Source organism: Phaethon aethereus, assembly GCF_964289735.1.
Source record: "Phaethon aethereus genome assembly, chromosome: 17".
NCBI lineage: Eukaryota > Metazoa > Chordata > Aves > Phaethontiformes > Phaethontidae > Phaethon > Phaethon aethereus.
In genome coordinates this window covers 14,622,932-14,642,979 of record NC_138593.1, presented here as the reverse complement: position 1 = coordinate 14,642,979, position 20,048 = coordinate 14,622,932, and the positions used below count along the sequence as shown (strand labels likewise).

The 20,048-nt window shown below is 49.7% G+C and overlaps 1 protein-coding gene across 7 annotated transcripts in view; it reads right to left on the bottom strand.

Annotated features, from left to right (window-relative positions):
* Positions 1 to 19,783, bottom strand: part of NF2 (NF2, moesin-ezrin-radixin like (MERLIN) tumor suppressor) — a gene marked incomplete at both ends in the record, with an annotated part of 39,677 nt that extends 19,894 nt beyond the window's left edge. For 3 of the 7 annotated variants that reach the window (XM_082007469.1, XM_082007472.1, XM_082007468.1), the window contains 5 exons: positions 64 to 132; positions 4,615 to 4,698; positions 6,946 to 7,068; positions 8,115 to 8,240; positions 19,670 to 19,783. In XM_082007469.1, coding sequence (XP_081863595.1) covers positions 64 to 132; positions 4,615 to 4,698; positions 6,946 to 7,068; positions 8,115 to 8,240; positions 19,670 to 19,783 — 516 coding nt within the window. The remainder of the gene's footprint in view (positions 1 to 63; positions 133 to 4,614; positions 4,699 to 6,945; positions 7,069 to 8,114; positions 8,241 to 19,669) is intronic. The other 4 variants (XM_082007470.1, XM_082007474.1, XM_082007471.1 and 1 more) reach the window with 3 other exon arrangements.
* Positions 19,784 to 20,048: the final 265 nt, after the last annotated feature.

The window sequence follows — 20,048 nt, the reverse complement described above, 5'->3', positions numbered from 1 at the left end:
GGCTCCGTTCCCCAAAACACTACTACTGGGGAACCTACTCCTCCGCTCGGCCAAGCTCCTTACCCGCTTCGGAAGCAACTCTTCTTGCGCCAAGAAGCCTCGCTTGTGGACATTAGGATCGTAATCGCCGTACTGGAAAGAAGCACAGACATCGCGCCCACCCCTCGTTAACAACATGGGCAAGTAAAACTCTTCACCCTTACGCATCCACCCCCTGGGGAGAGAGCAAATGCGGAATGCTTACACCCTTCACCTCACAACCGGTTAGAGCAGAGAACATATGCTGCTCGGGAGATTTAATAACTGTGTTTTCCTTGTCATTTGATTGCTAATAGAAACTAATATCCTCCTCCTGCTCAGGCAGCAGAGGTGGAAGCAGAATAAAACTTCCCACCATAAGCTGATGTCCACCGGTTGGACTAGATGATCGTCGTAGGCCCCTTTCCATCTGAACTGTTCTGCTCTACTCCAACTACCATGCCCAGAAAACACTTCCTCCAACGCAGGGGAAGACTCCCTCTAGAGCTGAGAGGTCCTTGCCCTCCCACCGGTAGTAGGACAGGGAGTCAACGTATGGACAAAGACCTGTCCCCAAAGACTGATCGAGACCAGTAATTCCAGTGAGGCAGATGGTGGTTCCTCTGTCGCTGCTCACCACTCTAATGAACAAATATTAAAAGAGATTACAGGAGTTTGACAGGCTCCTCTCAGGCAGGTGTCAGCTTTTCTGCCAGAAGGTCTGTTGCTCAACCTGGTCACGGAATCCAATTCAGATTTGTTAAGTGCATCCAGTAATTACTAGTATTTGTTTAGATTTACATCTTTTTGAGCAGCATATAAAGTGACTGAGAAATAAAACTGGTTATTAACAGATTGAAAAGCCGAGTGTCCCCGCAGTGCATGCGAAAATGAATTTACCTCCTGTACAGCTTAAGAGGGCAGGAATCCGCCAGAAAAGAGCGCCTCAAATAACCTAGCGAGTTCAAGAGACGAGGACGATGGATGTGAGGCACGTACATGAAATGCTGCGATTTTCATTCACCTGGCAAACAGGACTTCTGCAGTGACATTGCCCAATTACACAAGACACGGCAACGTTTGCTCAAGTCACTCATTTTGCAAGGGAGACAGCCCTTCCCTCCCTGCTTTCCTGAAGGACCTCAGCTCAGAAAGTACAAAACGGTGACAATTTTTACAGCCAGACCAAGGCACGCACGGTGGTCGTGTAAGAAGTCAGGAAGCTTTCCGTATCGGCCTCTTTTTAATGACAGAACCAGCACGTTGTACACTAAAACCAGAGCTCAGCACCAAAAACCTACACGTATATCCTCTCCGCAGCCCGGCGAGCAACGTTTCACAGACGACAAGCCAGGATTAAAGATGCAAATATTGATTTGGAGCCAACGCAGATGCGAAGGAAGCACGCCACAATCAACACTGACTCAGACTTCAATTAATAGAACAAAACTGCCGCGGATTTCATTCAGGAGGGTGCTGAGCAGCGCCAATTGTCTGTCTTCCAAGGTCTACAGATGCTTGGAGCTCCTCAGAAAGCAGCGCATTGCAGGTACACGTCCCTCGAACCCACATCAAAAGGGAACAGCAATAAAAACATGGCACTGGCAAAGGAAACAACTCCAATAACCTTGGAGAGGCAGAAAATAAATCATTTTTAAGTGATGAAAATAATAGCAAATGGGATTAAGGCGATTACTTTTTGTTATGATCTACCGTGGAGATCCAAGACTAAGTATGGATTATGCGATTTTCCTGTGGTGAAAAATATCGCCACATCCCAAAGGAATATTTGTACAGAGAGGGAGTCTGGATGAGAACATTAATTATTCACAAGTCAAAAATCAACAAATGGCTTAAGTATTGCAGTATATGTCGGCTCAAATGATTTGGCAAACATACTTTTAAAGACCTTTTCAATTAAATCATTACTTCAAAACTGTCATGGAATTTCAGCTCCTGTTAACTGAACGGTATGATTAATATTCACGGTTACAGATGGAAGTTGCCTTTACCTCATTCATACACCTGTCTTACATCGTCTTAATCTTAATCTTACATCTGGATTAACACAGGCCCGTTCAGCTTCAAACTATTAACACCAAGTATTGTTTGTTTTGGGGAAAAAAACCCCACAAATAAGAGAGCCCTTTGCTAGTGCTACAAGATTTGAAGTGCTGAGAGGGCTGCAGCAAGGCAGCGATCTGCATTTAAGGGGCAAGAAGTGGACGAACCTCCTGGACGTTACCATTTTCTGCCGGGACGCATTTTTCAGCTGATTCTGTGTCTCTCCCAGCTACCTAAAACCTGAACCACCTCCAACATCTGAAAGCAGTGTGGGTGGTTTGAATGCAGGGCTAGAGGGGAAAACACATGGTAATTCCCTGAATGAACACAACGATATAGAAATAAATAAGATTTTATTTTTATGACCCGCACGCTCACTTTGTTATTGCAGGTAGGTGTGCAACAACAGTACAAGCCAACCTGGCTGTCAATCAAATGGCTGCAAACACACCGCTATGTCAGGCTATTATGCCCTAATCATGCAAATCAGCACGTTATTAGTGAAATTACTGTGCTCAGTGGCCGCTTTCTTGTCCACAAAGGACATCATTATCCTATTTAACTGGAAGGAGATGACCTGCAGCATCTTTCTCGCCAGCTCCGAAGACTAAGACGTGCTTTCAGCTTTCTCCTTGGCTGAAAAAAAAAGCAGAAGGGGAAACCCAGCCTGGAGGGGCAGGGAGGAAAAGCGATGTCTGAGCCAGACATGAAAGCACATTAGCAAAGATCAGAAAAAGCATCCCTCTTCCACCTTCTCACAGTCTCTGTGCAGAATCAAGACGTGCAAGGTTAGGAAAACTGCTCTGACTCCGGCCAACCTCCTCCAGATGACCGAGCATCAAGCACGGCGAGCATGCTACTGAGCGCAAGGTCAGCAGCCGTGCTGCAAGAAGAGGAAGGGGACGGCACACCAGTCCTGTCCCGAATTACAGTCTATTCTCGAGCGCGCGAGCAGAAGCTGTCACGGCCAAGATTTAACAGCGCTCAATATTTACCCAATGGTTTATTCATTTTGGCAACAGGAAAAGTCATCCCCTATGTATCCTCAGCTCCGCAGGTCAATGGAGAAAAAGCAAAGCAAGTGTTTACTCCTGCACTCTAGTAAGAGCAATGAATATTTCACACAAATAGAAACATTTCTAAAAGCAACTCTTTTTTCCCTGCCTGACGAGTCTCTCCAACAAAATATGGTGTCATCAATATTCTGACTATGAGGAGAAAATACCTTTTTCTAGTAAATTCAAATATTCATTGTCAAAGAACACCGCTGCATGTCACCCAGGGCTGTGTTCAGGCAAACCGGGCATGGACTAAAGGGTTATGAGCAAGATGATACGGCAAGCCATGGAAAAAGCCACGGTGAAACACCAAGGACTGGACTGTGTCTCCTGCCAGCCTGGATCAGACCCTCTCTTCAGGCAACAGAGCCAAATCCCCAGTCGTGCGCTGTCAGCTAAGGTGGACTCACAGACCGGAGAGCTACCCTGCTTCTTCTGAAACTGCCTGACAGTCGTGCTCCTCAAGGACAGGCAGACAGGCCAGACCCAGGGCACAGCCGCCCGCCTGCAGTCCTGCCAGCCAAAACGCCCTCCCTAAATCGCCTCCGGAGAGTCAGAACTGACTATGACCACGAGTCTACAGCGGTATCGCAGCTGGGCTGCGACCGGACTCGTCACTCCTCCTCTTTTCCAAAGACATTATCTTTATGCACATAAACTGGAGATTAGCTAGAAGACTCGTTAATTGAGCAGCAGTACATGTTATGCGTATACGGGGATAAATTACTTCCTCTCCTGCAAGAACATCCCCACTTCTGAACCTCGGGCTGCTCCCTCTATCCCAGGAGCGCCTCTGCTGTGGGCTGCTGCACGCTGTCCAAGGCTGCGTGCTCCAGACTGGAAAACAGTGTTCTCTTAAGTCCTCAGCAAAACACATTGACTCTGGCTCCAGAGCAGAAGAATTCAGCCGAAGAATGAGGGGAAATTGATGACCATTGAGTTTTCCCTCTGTCTAGTGAGGCCAAACACCCAAGATCAAACCCAAGATAAAGGGAGAAGCCAGGAAGAGCCCTTTAACGCTGCAATAACATTTACGTGGCAAGCTGTAGCACTCAAAATAAAGTAGTTATCATGATGACAAGTATTCCAGGGAAGCAGCAGAGCTGTGAGTCCCATGGTTGGTTTGCCTCTGGCTACAACGGCAAGAGCAGGGAGGAGATCCAAAAAAGCACGGGCTTGGGGAATTCACCTGCCCCAGTAGTAAGCCACACTTAGGCAGGCACTGCAGCTCATAAGCTACAGAGTTCTGGAAAGAGACAGCAAAAATCTGTCCAGTGTCTGAAGGCAGCCAGGAACCAGCAGTGCGGAGAAGGCACTATTGCTTCCATAGTCCGCTCACTTCCAAGTTCTACCAAGTTTCCTTGCCTTCCACTTCCTCGGGAAGCAGGTATATGGCAAAGTGCCTTACTTCCCAGGAGCGACGTTAACCCCCTGCCGACGTCAGCAGGCCCCTGGAAAACCCCCCTGTGCCTACCTTGGCTTGGACGGCGTAAGAGGCCAGCAGGACCGAAGCCTCAGGAGGACAGTAGATCTTCTCATCCAAAATCTGCTTCTTCACCTGCACGTAGCAGCAAAGGACACATAACACGCTTTTAGTGGAGCAGTGCAAAGCATGACTGTCACAGCAGATGGCTGCAGGTTGTTTTAACTCGAGCTGTCAACCACACAGTTAACAATTTTCTTACCACTAATTACCATTCAGGCCCAGGAAGTCTCTGGTGGCTTGGAAGGGCTCAGGCTTTCACAGGCCACCTTTTTCAGAGAGGTTTGCAAGAAGAGCTAAATTTATACGTGGAAAATGACAGAACCCATATCCCACTGCTAAAGGCAAGGCGGGAGGGGCGAGAAGTCTTGTGTGTAAACACAGAGATAAAACCTCTTAAGGCATAAGCTATGGACTGATACCACATCTATACACAACGCTAAATTAAAAAAGACTCAGCCGAGTCTCTGAGCACACAAAGGTTTTGCTCTGGGATATTCAGGCCTCCTTATGAGTCAGCGCTCACCTGTGCTCGAGGCCAGTTCCTCCAACGCCAGTGACAGCAAGGAGAGCTGCAGGTTACCTCCATGGCAGTGCTTTTAGCAGCAGGCAAAGCCCTGCACGCACTCCCAGGAGAGCCAACGTGCAGCTCCCAAAAGCCACGGCTTTAGGTTTCCTGGCTTCTGTGCATTAAAAAATTAAACCTGTCATGTTCGATATTTTTTGGTTTTGCACACTTAATTTTCCTGAATAAAGAGAGCGAAAAACATACTGTTTCCTGGGAGAGTTAAATGGATTGTCACAGAGATGCAGTAACATCAATTTGAATTTATAACGTGCTTTGAGTCCTCAAAGTTGGTTACAACATAATCACAGAAGATATTCTCCTGCATCAAGATGAAAACAGGAGAGTTTGCAAGCTTATGTGTGTTCCCATTTCCCACAAGCATTACAGGAGCCCAGGCTCCTCTCATCATCAGAAATCCTAGTAGGAAAGTCACGGTCTGCCTTTACAACATGCAGCTTTAACTGCTCTCCCTCCCCGATCTTCTTTTTCAAAGATGCCAACAGCATTCTTCCTCATTAAGGATAAAGCCCGTGGCAAATTGGACATTTAAAAATAGCCCTAAGGAGACACTAGTGCACAAGACAGACCCTGGAAATGAACAGCAATTCTTTGCATTTAGAAGCCCTTTAGTGCTGAAGAACAAAGATGAACTTGGGAAGAGCGAGGAGTGCCAAGAAGCTGGTGAGCGCACTTCAATATCTGTTTGAAGGGGCAGGGCACACTGAAGCCTAAGGTGGTATTTTCAAGGGCATCCTAATCCAGGTTGCCACTACTTTAGTGTAACAAACATAAGAATGAGTGTCTTTTTTTTATTTTTATCATTTATTTATTTTAGAAACACCAAATTAACAGTCACACAGCAGCTGAGACATCCCAGTAAGTACCTGGGGGGCTGACTAGGACTACTCTGCTCCCTGTAACAGTAGTTGGCACAACCCTTTATAGGAAACAGTTTCAGAAAATTGAACTTGTCTGAAAGAGAGAGAAGCTCCGCGATAAAAGCTCTTCGTTACCAGCCATGCAGCACTGCTACAGCAACATCAGCTGAGCTGATTTCTCAGGACACAAAGTTTTGAAGCATACTTAAAAGAAAAAAGCCTCAAGATGTGTTCACCACAGTTTCCGAAATCTTAATATTAAGGGCAAGAGTTACTGTGGCAAATGGGACCATTAGGTTTCCCCTCCTCCTCTGCTTTTGCCGTCAGTCTCTGACAGAGCTGTGCTTCTACGATTTTCTTCTGTTCCAGTTATTTGAAGGCTGTTTTGCGGAGAGGTGAACCTCGCTGTACAGCCTGAACACGAAACAGGTTGGCTGCATTCTGTTCTTGAGGATGAAATTCCCCTGCTTCACATAGCGATGCTATCGCGTACAAAAGCAACTGCCATCCCTCAGCACAAGTGACATCCACACCCTGCAGAGAGGTGGACTCCAAGGCTGTATGTGTCATTCAAGCCCACATCTGACAGATTTGTTTTCCCTAGCTACCACACACTAATATTACAAATCACCTAATCATTCCTGACAGCCAGTTTACGAGATCTGCAAGTCTGGGCATCTGTGACTGCCTCGTCCAGACAAACCATCTTTGACCTATTTTAAGAAGTTTTTGTTGTTGAAGACAACTCCCTTCAGGGAAATGTGAACATAACGATGAGGATCCACACTCCGCTGACCAACTTTCTGACCCTGGAACCTTCTCATCCTGGCTCCTTCTCCCTCGGGTTGGAAACCAGTGTACTGACACGGCTCCTACCTGCAGGAAGAACAAGTGCTGTGTGATTTCCTGGACCAGTTCCTCCTCTGCGTTCTCAGGATAAAATTTGGCCAGAAAGTGAAAGGTGACAGGCTCTTCTGTTGGAACATCATGATCCAGAACCTGTGGGATACAAGAGCCATTCAGCTACTCCTTCCAGCCTCTTTAGCACTCTGTCTCTTGGAGCCAAGATACAGTTTCCTTCTGTTCAGATCAGTGCATCTTTTGTCAAGCATTTTAGACATCTAAAACAGACGAACCGACCTAAGTAGTTCAGAAACCGCAGTTAAAAAAAGAAAACAAACAAATACTTCTGACATTCATAAGCATGCAAGAAAACAAAGAAGGCAGAAACAAACAGCATGCAAAATGAGACAGCAAAGGTTGATCCTGATCTGCTCTGTGCACATTGCCAGGTTTGGAAGAGGCAGAGTGACGCTATATCCTGCTACGCCACCATCTGACTTTCTTGTTGTTTCCCTGCGCTGCCTCCTCTTGTATTTCAGTGTTCTTCCTTGCTACCTTCCTATTGCACTGGCACTGTCCAGTTCAGAGTCACATTAGCTGAAAACCTTGGCAGAACATGCGAGACACCCAGACCTCCCTCACAGTCTCGATGACCGTCTGGTTTTAGCGTAACATCCTTTGGATGCAAACAGTACCGCATCTTCTCTAACCCACCCCTCAGCAACCTGGAGGCTCACGTATTTGGGAAGCGTTTCCTCCCTTATCTCCACCTCCTTTTCACTCCTCTGGATTTCCTCCTCCCAAGCTCTTTGTACATCTCAACAACCAAAGAAGCCAAGATGCAACTTCACTTTTCCCCTAAAGGTTTTGTCATTTGGGGCATAGAAGAGAGACTTTTGGATTTAATTTATATTACAGTCACCAGGAGGCCCAGCATCCCAGCACGGCCGTCTCACAAAATGCCTCAAAGCGATTCAATGTGCACGGTCTGAGGCTTCACAGCTCCAAAGGAGCTGGGGTGAGGTACCTCTGCCAGCTCGCCCTGGTTTGACTCTCAGATGCCACGGGGATGAGATTTAAATACACTTCACCCAGTTCACATCGATACCACACATAACACAGCCTTGGACATTCAAAGAGAGAGGAAAGTATGTTCTCCTTCGTCATCCCACCCAAACTCTCAAGGGAAATTTGGTTCCAACCTTCTTGTCCATTTTGAGCCAAGCCACCGTATCCTTGATAGTGTACTGAAGCCCGAAGAACCAGGTTTCTCGGAGTCCTAGTGTCCTGCATACTAGATCGAACAGGTCCTTCCCTTTCCACTTCACCTGCAGGAAAGCAAATGGGAAGCAGAGTTACAAAGGTGGATTTCAGAAATTCACCTCTGTTCAACCAAATCCACTCTTTTTTCACCCCACAAGGTCTTTGAGAGGGTGGAGAAGGCATCTGGTATAGATAAGAAAACATCCTAACGAAGCATACTTTTTATCCTTCCACCTGATCTCATCTGCAGATCACTAGCTCTTCCCTCAGTAGGAAACCCAGATGTGATTTCCCCCCTCCCAAAAATGACACTGTAAAGCTCCCTGTTTCTTCCTCTGGCGATCCACTGACATTCAACAAGGGACCTGAAGGGTTCGCTTACGTTCCTTTTGAGACGTGGTGCAGCATGAGTAGCCTGGCTCCAGCAAGAAATAAAAATCACTCTTAACTGTGATAAGCCCTTAGCGGCTTTAATGTCTCTATATAGCCCCAGGAAGCCCTGCACAAACTCCAGTATCAGCAACAGGGTTTCACAGACAAGGCCACAACACGCTCCTGAAGATCAGAAGTGAAACGATCTACGTACGAAGCGTGTTCGTCCAGAGCTACCGACCCTGCACGGGTGAAAGAGAAAAAGAGCTCAGAAAAACAGAAATGATCACTGAAGTCAGCGGTTCTCTTGGAGCACATTTTGACAGAGCCAAACTCCATTTTCTGCTGAAAATGTTTGTGACAAAAGCAGCTCAGGAGCGGAGAAAATTGGTCCTGCTCAAAGACCGTGTCCTTCGAGCAATCGAGCAGCCGCATCTATGTTGTTACTGAAGTTTTCTCATAAAAACAGAAGGCATCGGGAGGCAGAAAGGTGAAGAGGAACATAAAACAGATGAATCTAATATGCCAAAGCCACTTTGGTTTTCCATCTGCACGGTGCAAACAATTGCTGGACTGAGACATATGGCCATTACTCTAAAGCCCTAGGGCAAAAGGATCTCGGCACATTCTCTTGCCACTACAACTCAATCTTGATGCCACCTGGACAGCATCAATATTAATGCTCATGCATGGTAGGGACCTCTGGGGCGGGCGCCGTGCCGCTCCGGCTGTCACCCACTGCCGCCTTGTGGGCGAAGCCGTTGAGGACAAGCTGATTGCCGTTCCGCTGGCTTTGATTAAATGAGTATATCATTATTTCTTCCCCTCTCCCAGGGCACACGCATACACATGCTGACGGTCCCGGAATAGAATAAAGCCGACGCTACCCTCCAAAAAACACCACCCCCAGACGGCTCGCCACAGCCTCGCCACAATTCATATCAAGCGCCGTCAACACCTCGAGGTCAAAAACACCAGGAGGAGCAAGTTTTGCAGTGTTGTAATTATAAAACTCTAATTTCACACATTTAGCTAGCTTCCAGTCCCCACGGTGAGCTCCAGCTCGGCACAGGATGGCTCAGATTGCGGAAGATCTTTTCCTGACTATTATTTTAAGAGGGAGGTTAATTCGAGGGTTCAGACAAAACAGAGCGAGACACATTTAAACAGCTATTTTGTACCATTTCCGTAGGCACATAAAAACCGGCTGCCATCAAAGAGCTATTTCTTAACCAGCATTAAACTGCTTTGCATAAAGCATGATCAGATTTTTTTCCCTTTCTGCAAAGACCGCATCTCAGTCTATTGCTTTAGAGGGCGATCGGTGCCGGCACGCACGCAGCCCTGCACCAAACCTTTCCCAGGACAGGCTCCCGCGTGCTGCCGACGGGAGCATCTCCTCTCCAGACATCACTCCGCATCCCGTGGGATCGGCGTTCTGAAGCTGCAGCCGCGCTGCGGACTGCAACCCCACCGAGCTCCCCCAGCTGGGATTTCCCCATCAAACCGCCCCGGCAGAGTTTCATGCAGGCACCCGAACCTTATTCGCCGCACTACGCCAGCTGGCACAATTTCCTCCCCAAAAGCAAGCCGGCAGTTAGTTTCGAAGACCAGCAGTGAGCATTAAAGCAAGAGCTTCGCGTGTTTCTCTCCCCTCCCCGGCCCAGCAATTTTAATTTGGTGACGGGAATATTTTAAGCGATTGCTTCTGCTGCTAGATTTTACACCACCGCTCTATCACTGCACGCGTACGTTATGGCTGAACTATATATTTAACATTCCTGCCTGCATGGTGCTAAAGTCTCCAAACCGTAACATTGCATAGACATCCTCCCTGACTGCGCTGAATTACCTTCATTAAATATACAAATGGAACAGCAGCCACGTTTATCTCAACATACATGATTTCATTCCACACCTCAGTACTTAAAATAACGATCTGCATTCAAGTGGCTTCTTTTGACAGCTGAACTCCAACTGGTTTACAGACATTCAGGACCTCAGCCCTCCTTACCCTCACTTGATAGGCGTCGGTAGCATTAACTGCCATATTTCCTCACCATAAAACACAAAAAAATCCCCCCCAGGCAGGAGGGGATGAAGAGAGCTGCCGTCCAAGGCCGGACAGAGGGCCTGGGGGAGAGTCAGGACGGGCTGGTAGCTCCTCATCCTCCGCCCTCAACACCGTTCCCCTGCTCTGCACTAAAGTGCCACCTGAAGCACAAAGACAATTTTGCAAGCCATTACGAGCTCCTGAAAACAAAACAAAGAGGCTTAGAGCAGAAAAAAACCCCTCTCAGCCATATGCCAGAGCGGCTGGCATGATGCTGTGATAAAGCTCGATCTCCCAATAAAAAGCTACATCACGATAACCTTAACCTGACACGCAGGACGGAGCCGTATGCGACCACATCGCTTCAGCATCCTTGGTCGGCCGCAGGCTTCACCTCTTGCATTTGCCACTTTGCGTTCTCCCACGAGCATGGTCGCACCACGGGTTGTAGACAGGCTCGGCGAGTGGTCAAAGGAATATGTGGACAAAGCTGTTTTATAAACAGGGTAAGCGCTGCAAGGCTGTTACTCTGCAGAGTTGGAATTTACGTTCTTTACCAAGTACAGACCGCTTACAATTTATCAGCAGAGCGTTTTAAGTAAACAGCACTAAATACTTAAAACTCAACAGCCAGTGGCTAGAATAGAGTACTTCCAGTACGGATTATTGGCATCATCTTTTCCTCCAGCAGAGACATTGCATTTGGCATCTATTAACAGGGTTTGCATTATTTATTAACCTGCACCAAAAGTCATTTCCAACCAGCAGGCAACTGGACAATTTATTTTGGTGCACAACCTTTCTGTCAAGTTTCACAACCGCTCCTTAGCTAACGAGTCGATAAACCAGCCACAAAAAAACAAGCAGAAAGGTTATAAGATCCCCTCGGGCGGCGAGGAGGGAGGCCAAGAGCTACAAAAAATGGATGCCAGGGCACAAGAGGGTGCAAGCACCCCATGCATTGGGGAGTGAGCAGGGTGTCTACGGAGAAAAGCGCTTCCCAAACCACTGGCGTAGGCTGATTTCTTCCAGTGATGTAGGCTTTTCTTCCAATGATGTCAAATTGAATTTACACCAGCTACGTGGTGGGGGGGAAAGGGCATTTTTAAACCATTTAAGATTAAGGTTCCTCACGTGAGAAGCTCTCCTCAAACAACAGGGAGGTGCCCGAACTCCAGGGGACAGAACCTGGCTCTGTCTGGGGACGGAGTTCTCGCCTCCTTGTCGTCACAAACATAAACCACCGGAGCTTCAGCTACCCCTGGGGTCAGGCTGGGGAATAAGGGCACAAACAAGTGACTGGAGGAGATTTAGGCAGCGCTCACCAGCTCAGCGCGGGCACACTGCCTCCCAGAGCAAACCCATCACAGCGATCCTTCTATACCCCGTACAACGCGACCGCTTTGCAGAAGGCACGGTATTGGGTTACAGTATGACCTTGAAGAAATTACTAACATCTATAAAATATTTTACTGCACCAATTTACCCTTAAATAATGCAGAAAATGGCTTTTCACCCTAGCAGATCATTTTATTGAGTGTTAGTTCTGTGCTAGAGGTGAGAAGAGAGTCCAGACCCCTGTTGTGATGACACGATGGTCTAAAAGACCACGCAGAAAAGGGGACCGAGCCCCAGGAAGAAGCGCTCAGCTTCCACGGTGCGATGTTATTTCCATTTAGAAGAAAGCTTTAACAAGAGAACGTGACACCTATGCACTGAAACAGGGAGGGAGATGGCAGGAGGGAGAGGGCAGGGGCTGAGCAGAGCATCCCTCCACTAACCACCTGGAAAACAATAAAAGGGTAAGCGGTATCTGTTCCTCATCCCACCAGGAGATGCCCAAACAAACCACCCCCAACAGTTCACAACTGAAATGGAGATAACTTTGAGGCTGTAATACCGCATTTATTTCCCCTTCTGGACTTGAATGATAAAAGGATTGCTGCAGACAACCATTTATTTGGCTGTAAAGCCCATTTGGAGCAAACAGGGAATCAAATATGCAATATTCTTCCATATTTTAAAAATAAAGTGATGTCAAATACTTTTTATTGCCACTTACTGAGCCACAAGACAGGGCTGTAAAAGTTATTTTTATTTACTAATGCTACACGACAACTCGATAATGAGCTTTTAATTAAAATCTATTTCTGTTAACCACCAAGGAGGCCAAAAAAACGCGCCCAGGCGTAACAATGCAGATGGTGCAGCCAAGCACATTTCGTGGTGTCTGCCCAAGACAGAGACAGAGTGGGGTTCACGGGCGAACAAGCTGCTGCGGCTCTGCCCAGCCGGCACCGACGTGAGCAGGAGAGGCAGAGGGGAGAACCACCGATGATATCCCAAAGCCTCACCTCACCCCACAAGCTGGGGTTGCGCAGTTTCTGAGTTAAAGGGTCAAGCAGCAGTTCGATACGGGGGAAGAAGCTCCGAGAGGCCAAGTGGAGGATCTTGCTCCTGCAGGGACCTCTGGCCTTCCTGTGCCAAGGATGCATGGAGATCTAACATTAGACGGAGCCGTCCCCGTGCTGCTGTCGCACGGTCTGCAGTACGGCACGCTCCTCCCCGCCCCGGCAAGGGCCACGCAGGGTAGCGATCCCAGAGCCGGGCCTTACCTCTGCACGGGAGCTGACCGCTGATGGACACGGGCTATTTCACAAACCTGACCTACTCCGATGATCTTTTGCACGCTGATGCACTCTGAAAACAGACAGCTTACCCCAGGAAAAGCCCAGCTAGGCTTTAGGAAGCCAGTGCTGTCAGCCTTAGGAGAAAGAGTTAGCCTTGCCCCGGCAATGGCAGGTTTACCTCTGAACAAAGCAAGGCTAAACCATGTACGCTGTCAAATGCCTCTCTTCCAGTCTTAAGGGCTGTCTGATTTTCTAACAAAGTGCGCCTCCCGGCTTCAAGTAGATTGTTTCCAGGACTGCTTCCCTGTTCAAGTACTTTTAATTTCAAAAACCACCTACTTGAAAGCCACTGCTGGTACAAAGAAAAAAAAAGTAGGATTAAATGGCATCTAAACTGGAGTAGAGACACCAAAAAAGAAAGATGCATTTGTCCCAAATGCCTTCCCTCCTTCCCCTTTGCATCAACACACCGCCTCTGGATTATCCACAGAGACTGAGGACTGACAGCGGTTTTGAACCATCTTTGGAGGGAACTGGATAAGATGGAGTTTTATAACCGGCTTAGAAGAGGCTGCAATGGGACACGGGGGATCCAGAGAGCGTTTCAGACACAGGGTGCAGGCAGAGAGAAGCCAAAGAGGATCTGTGTTCACACTAAGTCTCACGTGACTTGTGCACACCTTAAGGAAATGCAGAACTGAACCACACCAAGCAAGACATTTCTGAAAAATTAATTCCCAAATGACACTGTTGTGAATCAGCAGAATTTCTGACCTCTTTCGGCATAAGCCCCTCCAAGACATGAAGTGAGAAAACAGCCCTTACCTGCCACACCTCATATTTAAAGAGAGATCAGCAGCAACCAAAACAGCACAAAATCCCGTGCGCCTGCAGAGAGCCAACGCAGGATCGGGGCAGATGGGCACACTACAGAAACAGAACATTGACTTGACAGCTGGTATCCCAGCAATTTACTGAAGATCATTTTGTAGCTGAGGGGGATTATCTCTCACAGCTTTTTAAAATAGCTGTTACTGCCCACAGATTCGTCTTTTCCAGTTAACTTTCTGCTTACTTGCAGAAGATTAGCAGCATGGAGAGAGGTCACGCCCCTACTAGCATCACCAAGCTGCTGCTAAACTTTTAATCGCAGTTGGAAGGACCTTTATAAAACCCCTTCCGAGTATTTGGCAAAGCAGAAGGAAGCTGGAGACGCTCTGCTCCCTAGTTCCCTTCTCTTGCCTTTTTATTTTGGTGCAGTGACTGGACAGAGCTCAAACCTCGACCCCGATTTACCGTGTCAGCTCTTACTCAAAAACTTATTTGACCCCAGTTTTTCAACGCCAAATCTTCGCTTGCCCCTGTTTCAGGGGATAAGCTTTTGCAGCTCAGCTACGTAACTCCCTACATCTGTCAACAAAAAGACTAACACTTGGACACACGCTGCTGAAACTGGGTCTCGTCTACTTACAGGCGAACAGAAAAGCTTTACAACCCACCTCATCCAGCTGGCCCTGCACCGAGTAGGGCACTGGGCTAAAAAGATGCCTTACCACTAAGATTATTCTCTGGACAGAGGGGAACAGCTTCAGCATTGAAGCAGTAACAGGATGCATGTTTAGACCAGAAAATCCATCAGTCCAAACTTGCCTCTTCTTGCTGCTTGAATGCTTAAGCTGTTTCTTTAGGTTAGTTGTAAAGCTTTTCTATTAATTTTTAACTCAAGACCCACAGAGGCTGCTGCTCTCTGAGGATTACGGTTAGGAAGCAGCGGGGCAGCTAGCTGCACCTCAGTGGAGTAACCACTGCTGCAGGAGTTTCAGGCCCAAGATCACAGGCACGATGGAAAAAGGGCTAAAGAAAACCACACCCTTCAGAAAAGGTGCTATGGCTCCGGAGACAGAGAGCCCCTAACCCAGCCAACCACTGCAAGAGGAAGAAATGGGCCAAGCCATGGCACAAGACCAAAAGAAAGATTGATGTGTTTTCTCATCGACCAGGGAACTTGGTTCCTGGTGGGGAAAAAAACCTGTACATCCAAGTGCGTGAGACCAACCTGACCGCAACCACCCTACCGCGCCACCACCCTGCCGGAGGGACAGGCGAGCAATGCCTTGGAAGACATGGACTCAAAAACACCATGGGGTTTTAAGATGTTCTGCCAGAGATAATGGATAACTGACTACCTCATCTGGAGAGGCACCACCAAAAATCACATTACCTTTGCCACATCGACTGCTTTAATTTGGTTCACGGCCACCGTCAGCAAGTTGCACCATCGGGGCAGCAACGGCGGAGGAAACCATCAGCCACGGCAGCCTCCTGGCACTGACATCAAGCCATTAGTGCAAGTACCACACCCCAGCAAGCTCTGCTTTACCCTACTGCTGCTTAAAATAGCTCCCCGAATCATTACCCAAGTAGTGTACCGCCTATCGCAGTGTTAATCACAGGACAAGATCACCACTAAATGTCTTTCAACAAGATTTCTCTTGCACTGCTCTCCCAGCACAGAAAGCTGAGGGACCACACAGGCTATTTGAGGGTGTTCTCAGGAAGGTGGGGCAGCTAGGGATTGATTTGACATTAAGAGCTATGCAAAAGTCTATCCTTCCTCAAGATGCTATCAATTAATTAGGTACCAGGCTCAAACAGCCGTGGTGGAAGTAACTAAAAGGAAGACTCTCACTTTGTGCCTTCAAGATTTCCCCAAACAAATTATAAGTCTTTAAAGTGAAACGCCAACTGTGATTATTAAGCTTCATCGCTGTGTTGGAAAGATTAAGATTTCATTTCTACGAATTATTTTAGATTTAGGCTCAATTTAGAGACATCATTTGCAGAGTAAACAGATGCAAAGCAGGTCTAATCTCTTAAAATACACAGCTGGGAATTTCTACGGGACAGATTGAAAAATTAACACAGAAAAGCGAGGTCCCCCCCAGTGTTGGTGGGGTCAGAAGAAGAGGGACTGCTGGGACAGGAACTGGGGCTCTACAGTTTGCACCGAGTGACCTCCAGTCCAGCCCCGAGAGCCAGCCATCAAGTCAGAGCAGGACTCGGATCTCGCAGCCACTCCACACGCTCTCCTCGAGGGCTGGGGCAGAGCTCGCTAGCCCCGGCTGCTCGCTGCACCGCCCGGCCAGTCACTGCCGGGTCTTACGCCCTGTGGCCTCTGCCATTTCCAGCTGCCTGGCCAGCCTCAAGGTCTCGGGCCTCCGCTATCACTGCCTCGAGGCGAGGACATCGCCTCTGTCCTGCACGGCGGGACCGCGAACTCTAACTCGTGACAACACAGAGCACATCTCAAGAGCTCTGGAATAAAGTTTAAAGAAAAAACATCAGTTATATTAATCCCACACAGAAAAGCCTCTACAGCAAAGCACTGATCGCTCAAATGTGTTTATCAGCAACGCGATCAATATCTGTCCAGGAAGCCGCCGGCTAAGCTATGCTAAAGACCAGCACACATAGCATCAGCCTCCCCAGAACAGCCACACACATCCTGGGCCACTCACCGGACAGGTATCCAGCTTCTGGAGAAGGAAAAGTGGGAAGAAAGCAACATGGCAATGCTTGGAGCAGAGCTGGGAGCGCAGAGGTAGGGCATGGAGATGGATGGTGGCAATCTGCAATGGGGTGGAGGGAGGACAGGGGCTTCTGGAAGAGGACAGGACCGAGTGCATGACAAGATGGCATGGCAGGATGACAGAAATCAGCCTGCTCTGCCCAGACCGCAGCCTCTCCTCCCTGGGCACCTGCAGCCCCAGCAGGGAAGAGCAGGAAGGAGCAGGAATTTCCCGCTGCCCCATCCTGCCCTGAACACCCACCTCACAGCTCCCGAGGCTCAAGCAAGCCACGTTCCCTGGGATGGCTGCTGAGCAGGCAGAGGTCCCTGGCAAGGCCATTTGGACGGGCAGCCTGGGGTGAAGCTGAGGTGTCAGCATGGATTAGGCAGCAAAACATTCCTGCACTCCTTCCTCCGCCTGCTATTTATCATGAGGTTTGAAGCCCGAGGCAGGGAGCAGGCTCCAGCACACCAAGTACGCAACAAAACCCAACCCAAGGTACAACCCCAGGACTACTGGCCTCGCAAAGGAATTGCTGAAGCCCAAGCTCATTCTGTCGGAGCCAGGAGGTGCCCGTGGCTGGAGAGCAGCAACAGCAGAAAAGGAGGGGACGAGCACAGGCAGGAGAAGCCAAGAGGCAGCAGTGGTTCCCCCGGCCCAGCTCGTCAGGGAGCAGCGTGCCACCAGGAGCAGGCTACCGACAACACCTCCAACAAGCCACCAGCTTTCCGTCCCTGTCAGCACAAGGTAGCATTCATGGGCCGCAAAAACAGATCTTAAGAGGCCCCCAAACAGCACAACAGCAAGAGTCCCAATGCACCTCCTTCCACTAATCCTCTCAAGAGCGTTTATGCAGCAGAGGTTTCACCCTCCACAGCCTCCAACTCAGGCCAGCAGTCCTCCTTCCCACCTGAAGAAGCCTGCCACATCGACGCACGCACAGATACTCAGGCAAACATAATGCCGCTCGCTCCTCTCCCACCTCACCCCGCTGGGGCCTCAGCCCCACAATCCTTCGGACAGGGGCCGGATCCCTTTAGGGAGGAGCGTGGTGCTCCCCAGATCATTGACTCTCCCACCTCTTTGACTTTCAGGCGGGGCAGCCGAGACCACCGTGGGCACAAGCTCTGCTCCTGGCTACAGGTCTCACCATGGGCTGCTGTGGCGAGGACCAAGCCAAGCCCTTCCTCGGGCCACCTGCCCATCCTCTCCCTCACATCAGCCCAGAGACTCGAGGCCGCAGGGTGTGTCTGATCTGTCTGCAAGGATGGGCGTCGGGCTTGGTGCGCTTCTGCAGAGTCAGCAAGCCAAGGAGCTTTCCCCAGAGCTGTACAACTACAAGACAAAGACAGAGGCAGGGACCCGTCCTGATTGAATAAAACTCACACCTCAAGCTGGGCTTGAATAAAACAGACCTCACCTGCACTAAGCATGGTGTGAAACAACCCCATCACCAACCTGCATCCAACCCTTTCCCTTGTCTCCGCTTGAGCAAATCTGCACTGAAGGACGATGCCTGAACTCCCCAGTGCATCCCTCATGCACCGGCTCCAACAAGACACAGGAGACACAAGCAGGACCATACACGCAGCTCGTGAGCTCCTTCCTGCACTTCCAGAAGGGCTGGAGAGGTCTCTCTGCAGTGACAAGCCTTTTTGGCAGGAGCTTTGCCGAAAAACCATCTGAAGATGCGCAAGTTGCACGGTCAAATCCCACCTGAGAGCGTTGCCTTACTGCTGCACAAATACCCTAATCCCAACATGAAACGACAAGCAGCTGCACCATTAAAAAAGAAAAAAAGAATTATTTACTTTTCATCATACATTATTACTGGCAGGCTCAGAAAAACATGCAAGAACGGAGCCAGGACACTTAAACTCTCCTGGCAGCGTAACGGTGGGAAGCTCGCATGACTACTGTCTAAAATAAATCCTTAATCCCTGGGAAAGGCAGAAAGTTCTTCAGTGCTGACAACAGATTTCAAGAGCAAGAAAATTTATGACGACAAACACCCGTTGGCTTATGGGTGCTGGAACTCCATCGAGACTGGGATCAGACTAATGAAATATAAACTGAAATATAATGAAATAAAAAAGTTAAACTGGGTAGAGAGGGTTTTCAATGTTTGTGTGTCCCGTCCCTCCAGATCAGCTAAAAACGCAGCAACAAACCAGACGCCTGGGGCCTGAGCGCAACCGCCCAGGGGAGAACGTTTAAGAATTACCAAGGGCCTCAAAAAAATAAAATATCCAAGGAAAACCAGCCATGACAGGAGCAGGCACCAGGATGCAGCCCCCCAGAACACCTCTCATCTGCAGGACCAAGCTAATAACTCATGAAAACGTGAAAATCTCATTCACGTGTGTTTGTGGAGCACTTTGAGTGGAATCCTCGCACATTCAAGCCTCACCACCTGGGATACCTCAAGCCCCGGCCTCCTCACGACAGCCGCCATGGCAGTGGGCGACTTCAGCTGGGACAGCAAAATAAAGCTGAATTATAAAGAAAATAAACCTGAATTATGACCAGATTAAAGCGGAATTATAAGCAGAGTAAAGCCGAATCGCAGGCGCCCGCTGTCCCTCCCGTGCAGCCCCCCGAGGGTCACGCCGTGACCGGCCGGGCAGCGGGGAGCCTACCCAACGCAGGCCCGAGCCGCCCCTAGCGCCCGCTCCCGCCTCGCCGCCGCCCTCGGCCGGGCACCGGGCCGCGGCCTCCGCTCCCGCCGGCGGCCCGGCCCCACAGCCAGGCTTGGCCCCGCCGCCGGCGCACGGGAAGCCCCCGGGCGGCTGCGAGAGGCCGCGGAAGCCGGCGGGGGCGCGGCCCATCTCCCCGCGGGAGCCCCGTCCCGCCGCCGCCCCGGCCGTCACCTCGCAGCTGAACTCCATCTCGGCGTCCATGGTAGCGATGCGCACGGTGAAGGTCTTGGGCTGCTTCCTCTTCAGCGAGCTGAAGCTCATGCGGGACGCGATGGCCCCGGCCATGGCGGGGGAGGCGGCTCAGCGCGGCGGCAGCGCCATGGCGGCGGGGAGGGCCCGGGCCCCCGCCGCTCCGGGCCGCGCCGAGCTGCGTCCGCCCCCGGCGCCCCGCCATTGGTCCCGCGCCGGTCCGGTCCCGCCCCCTCCATGCGGTCGCGCAGTGCTGCAGCCAATAGGAAGGCCTGTGTTGGAGGAGAGGGAACGGAGGCAGCTGTGATTGGGGGAGGCGGACGCTGCTCAAGGGAAGGGGGCGAGGCGAGGCGGGGCCACC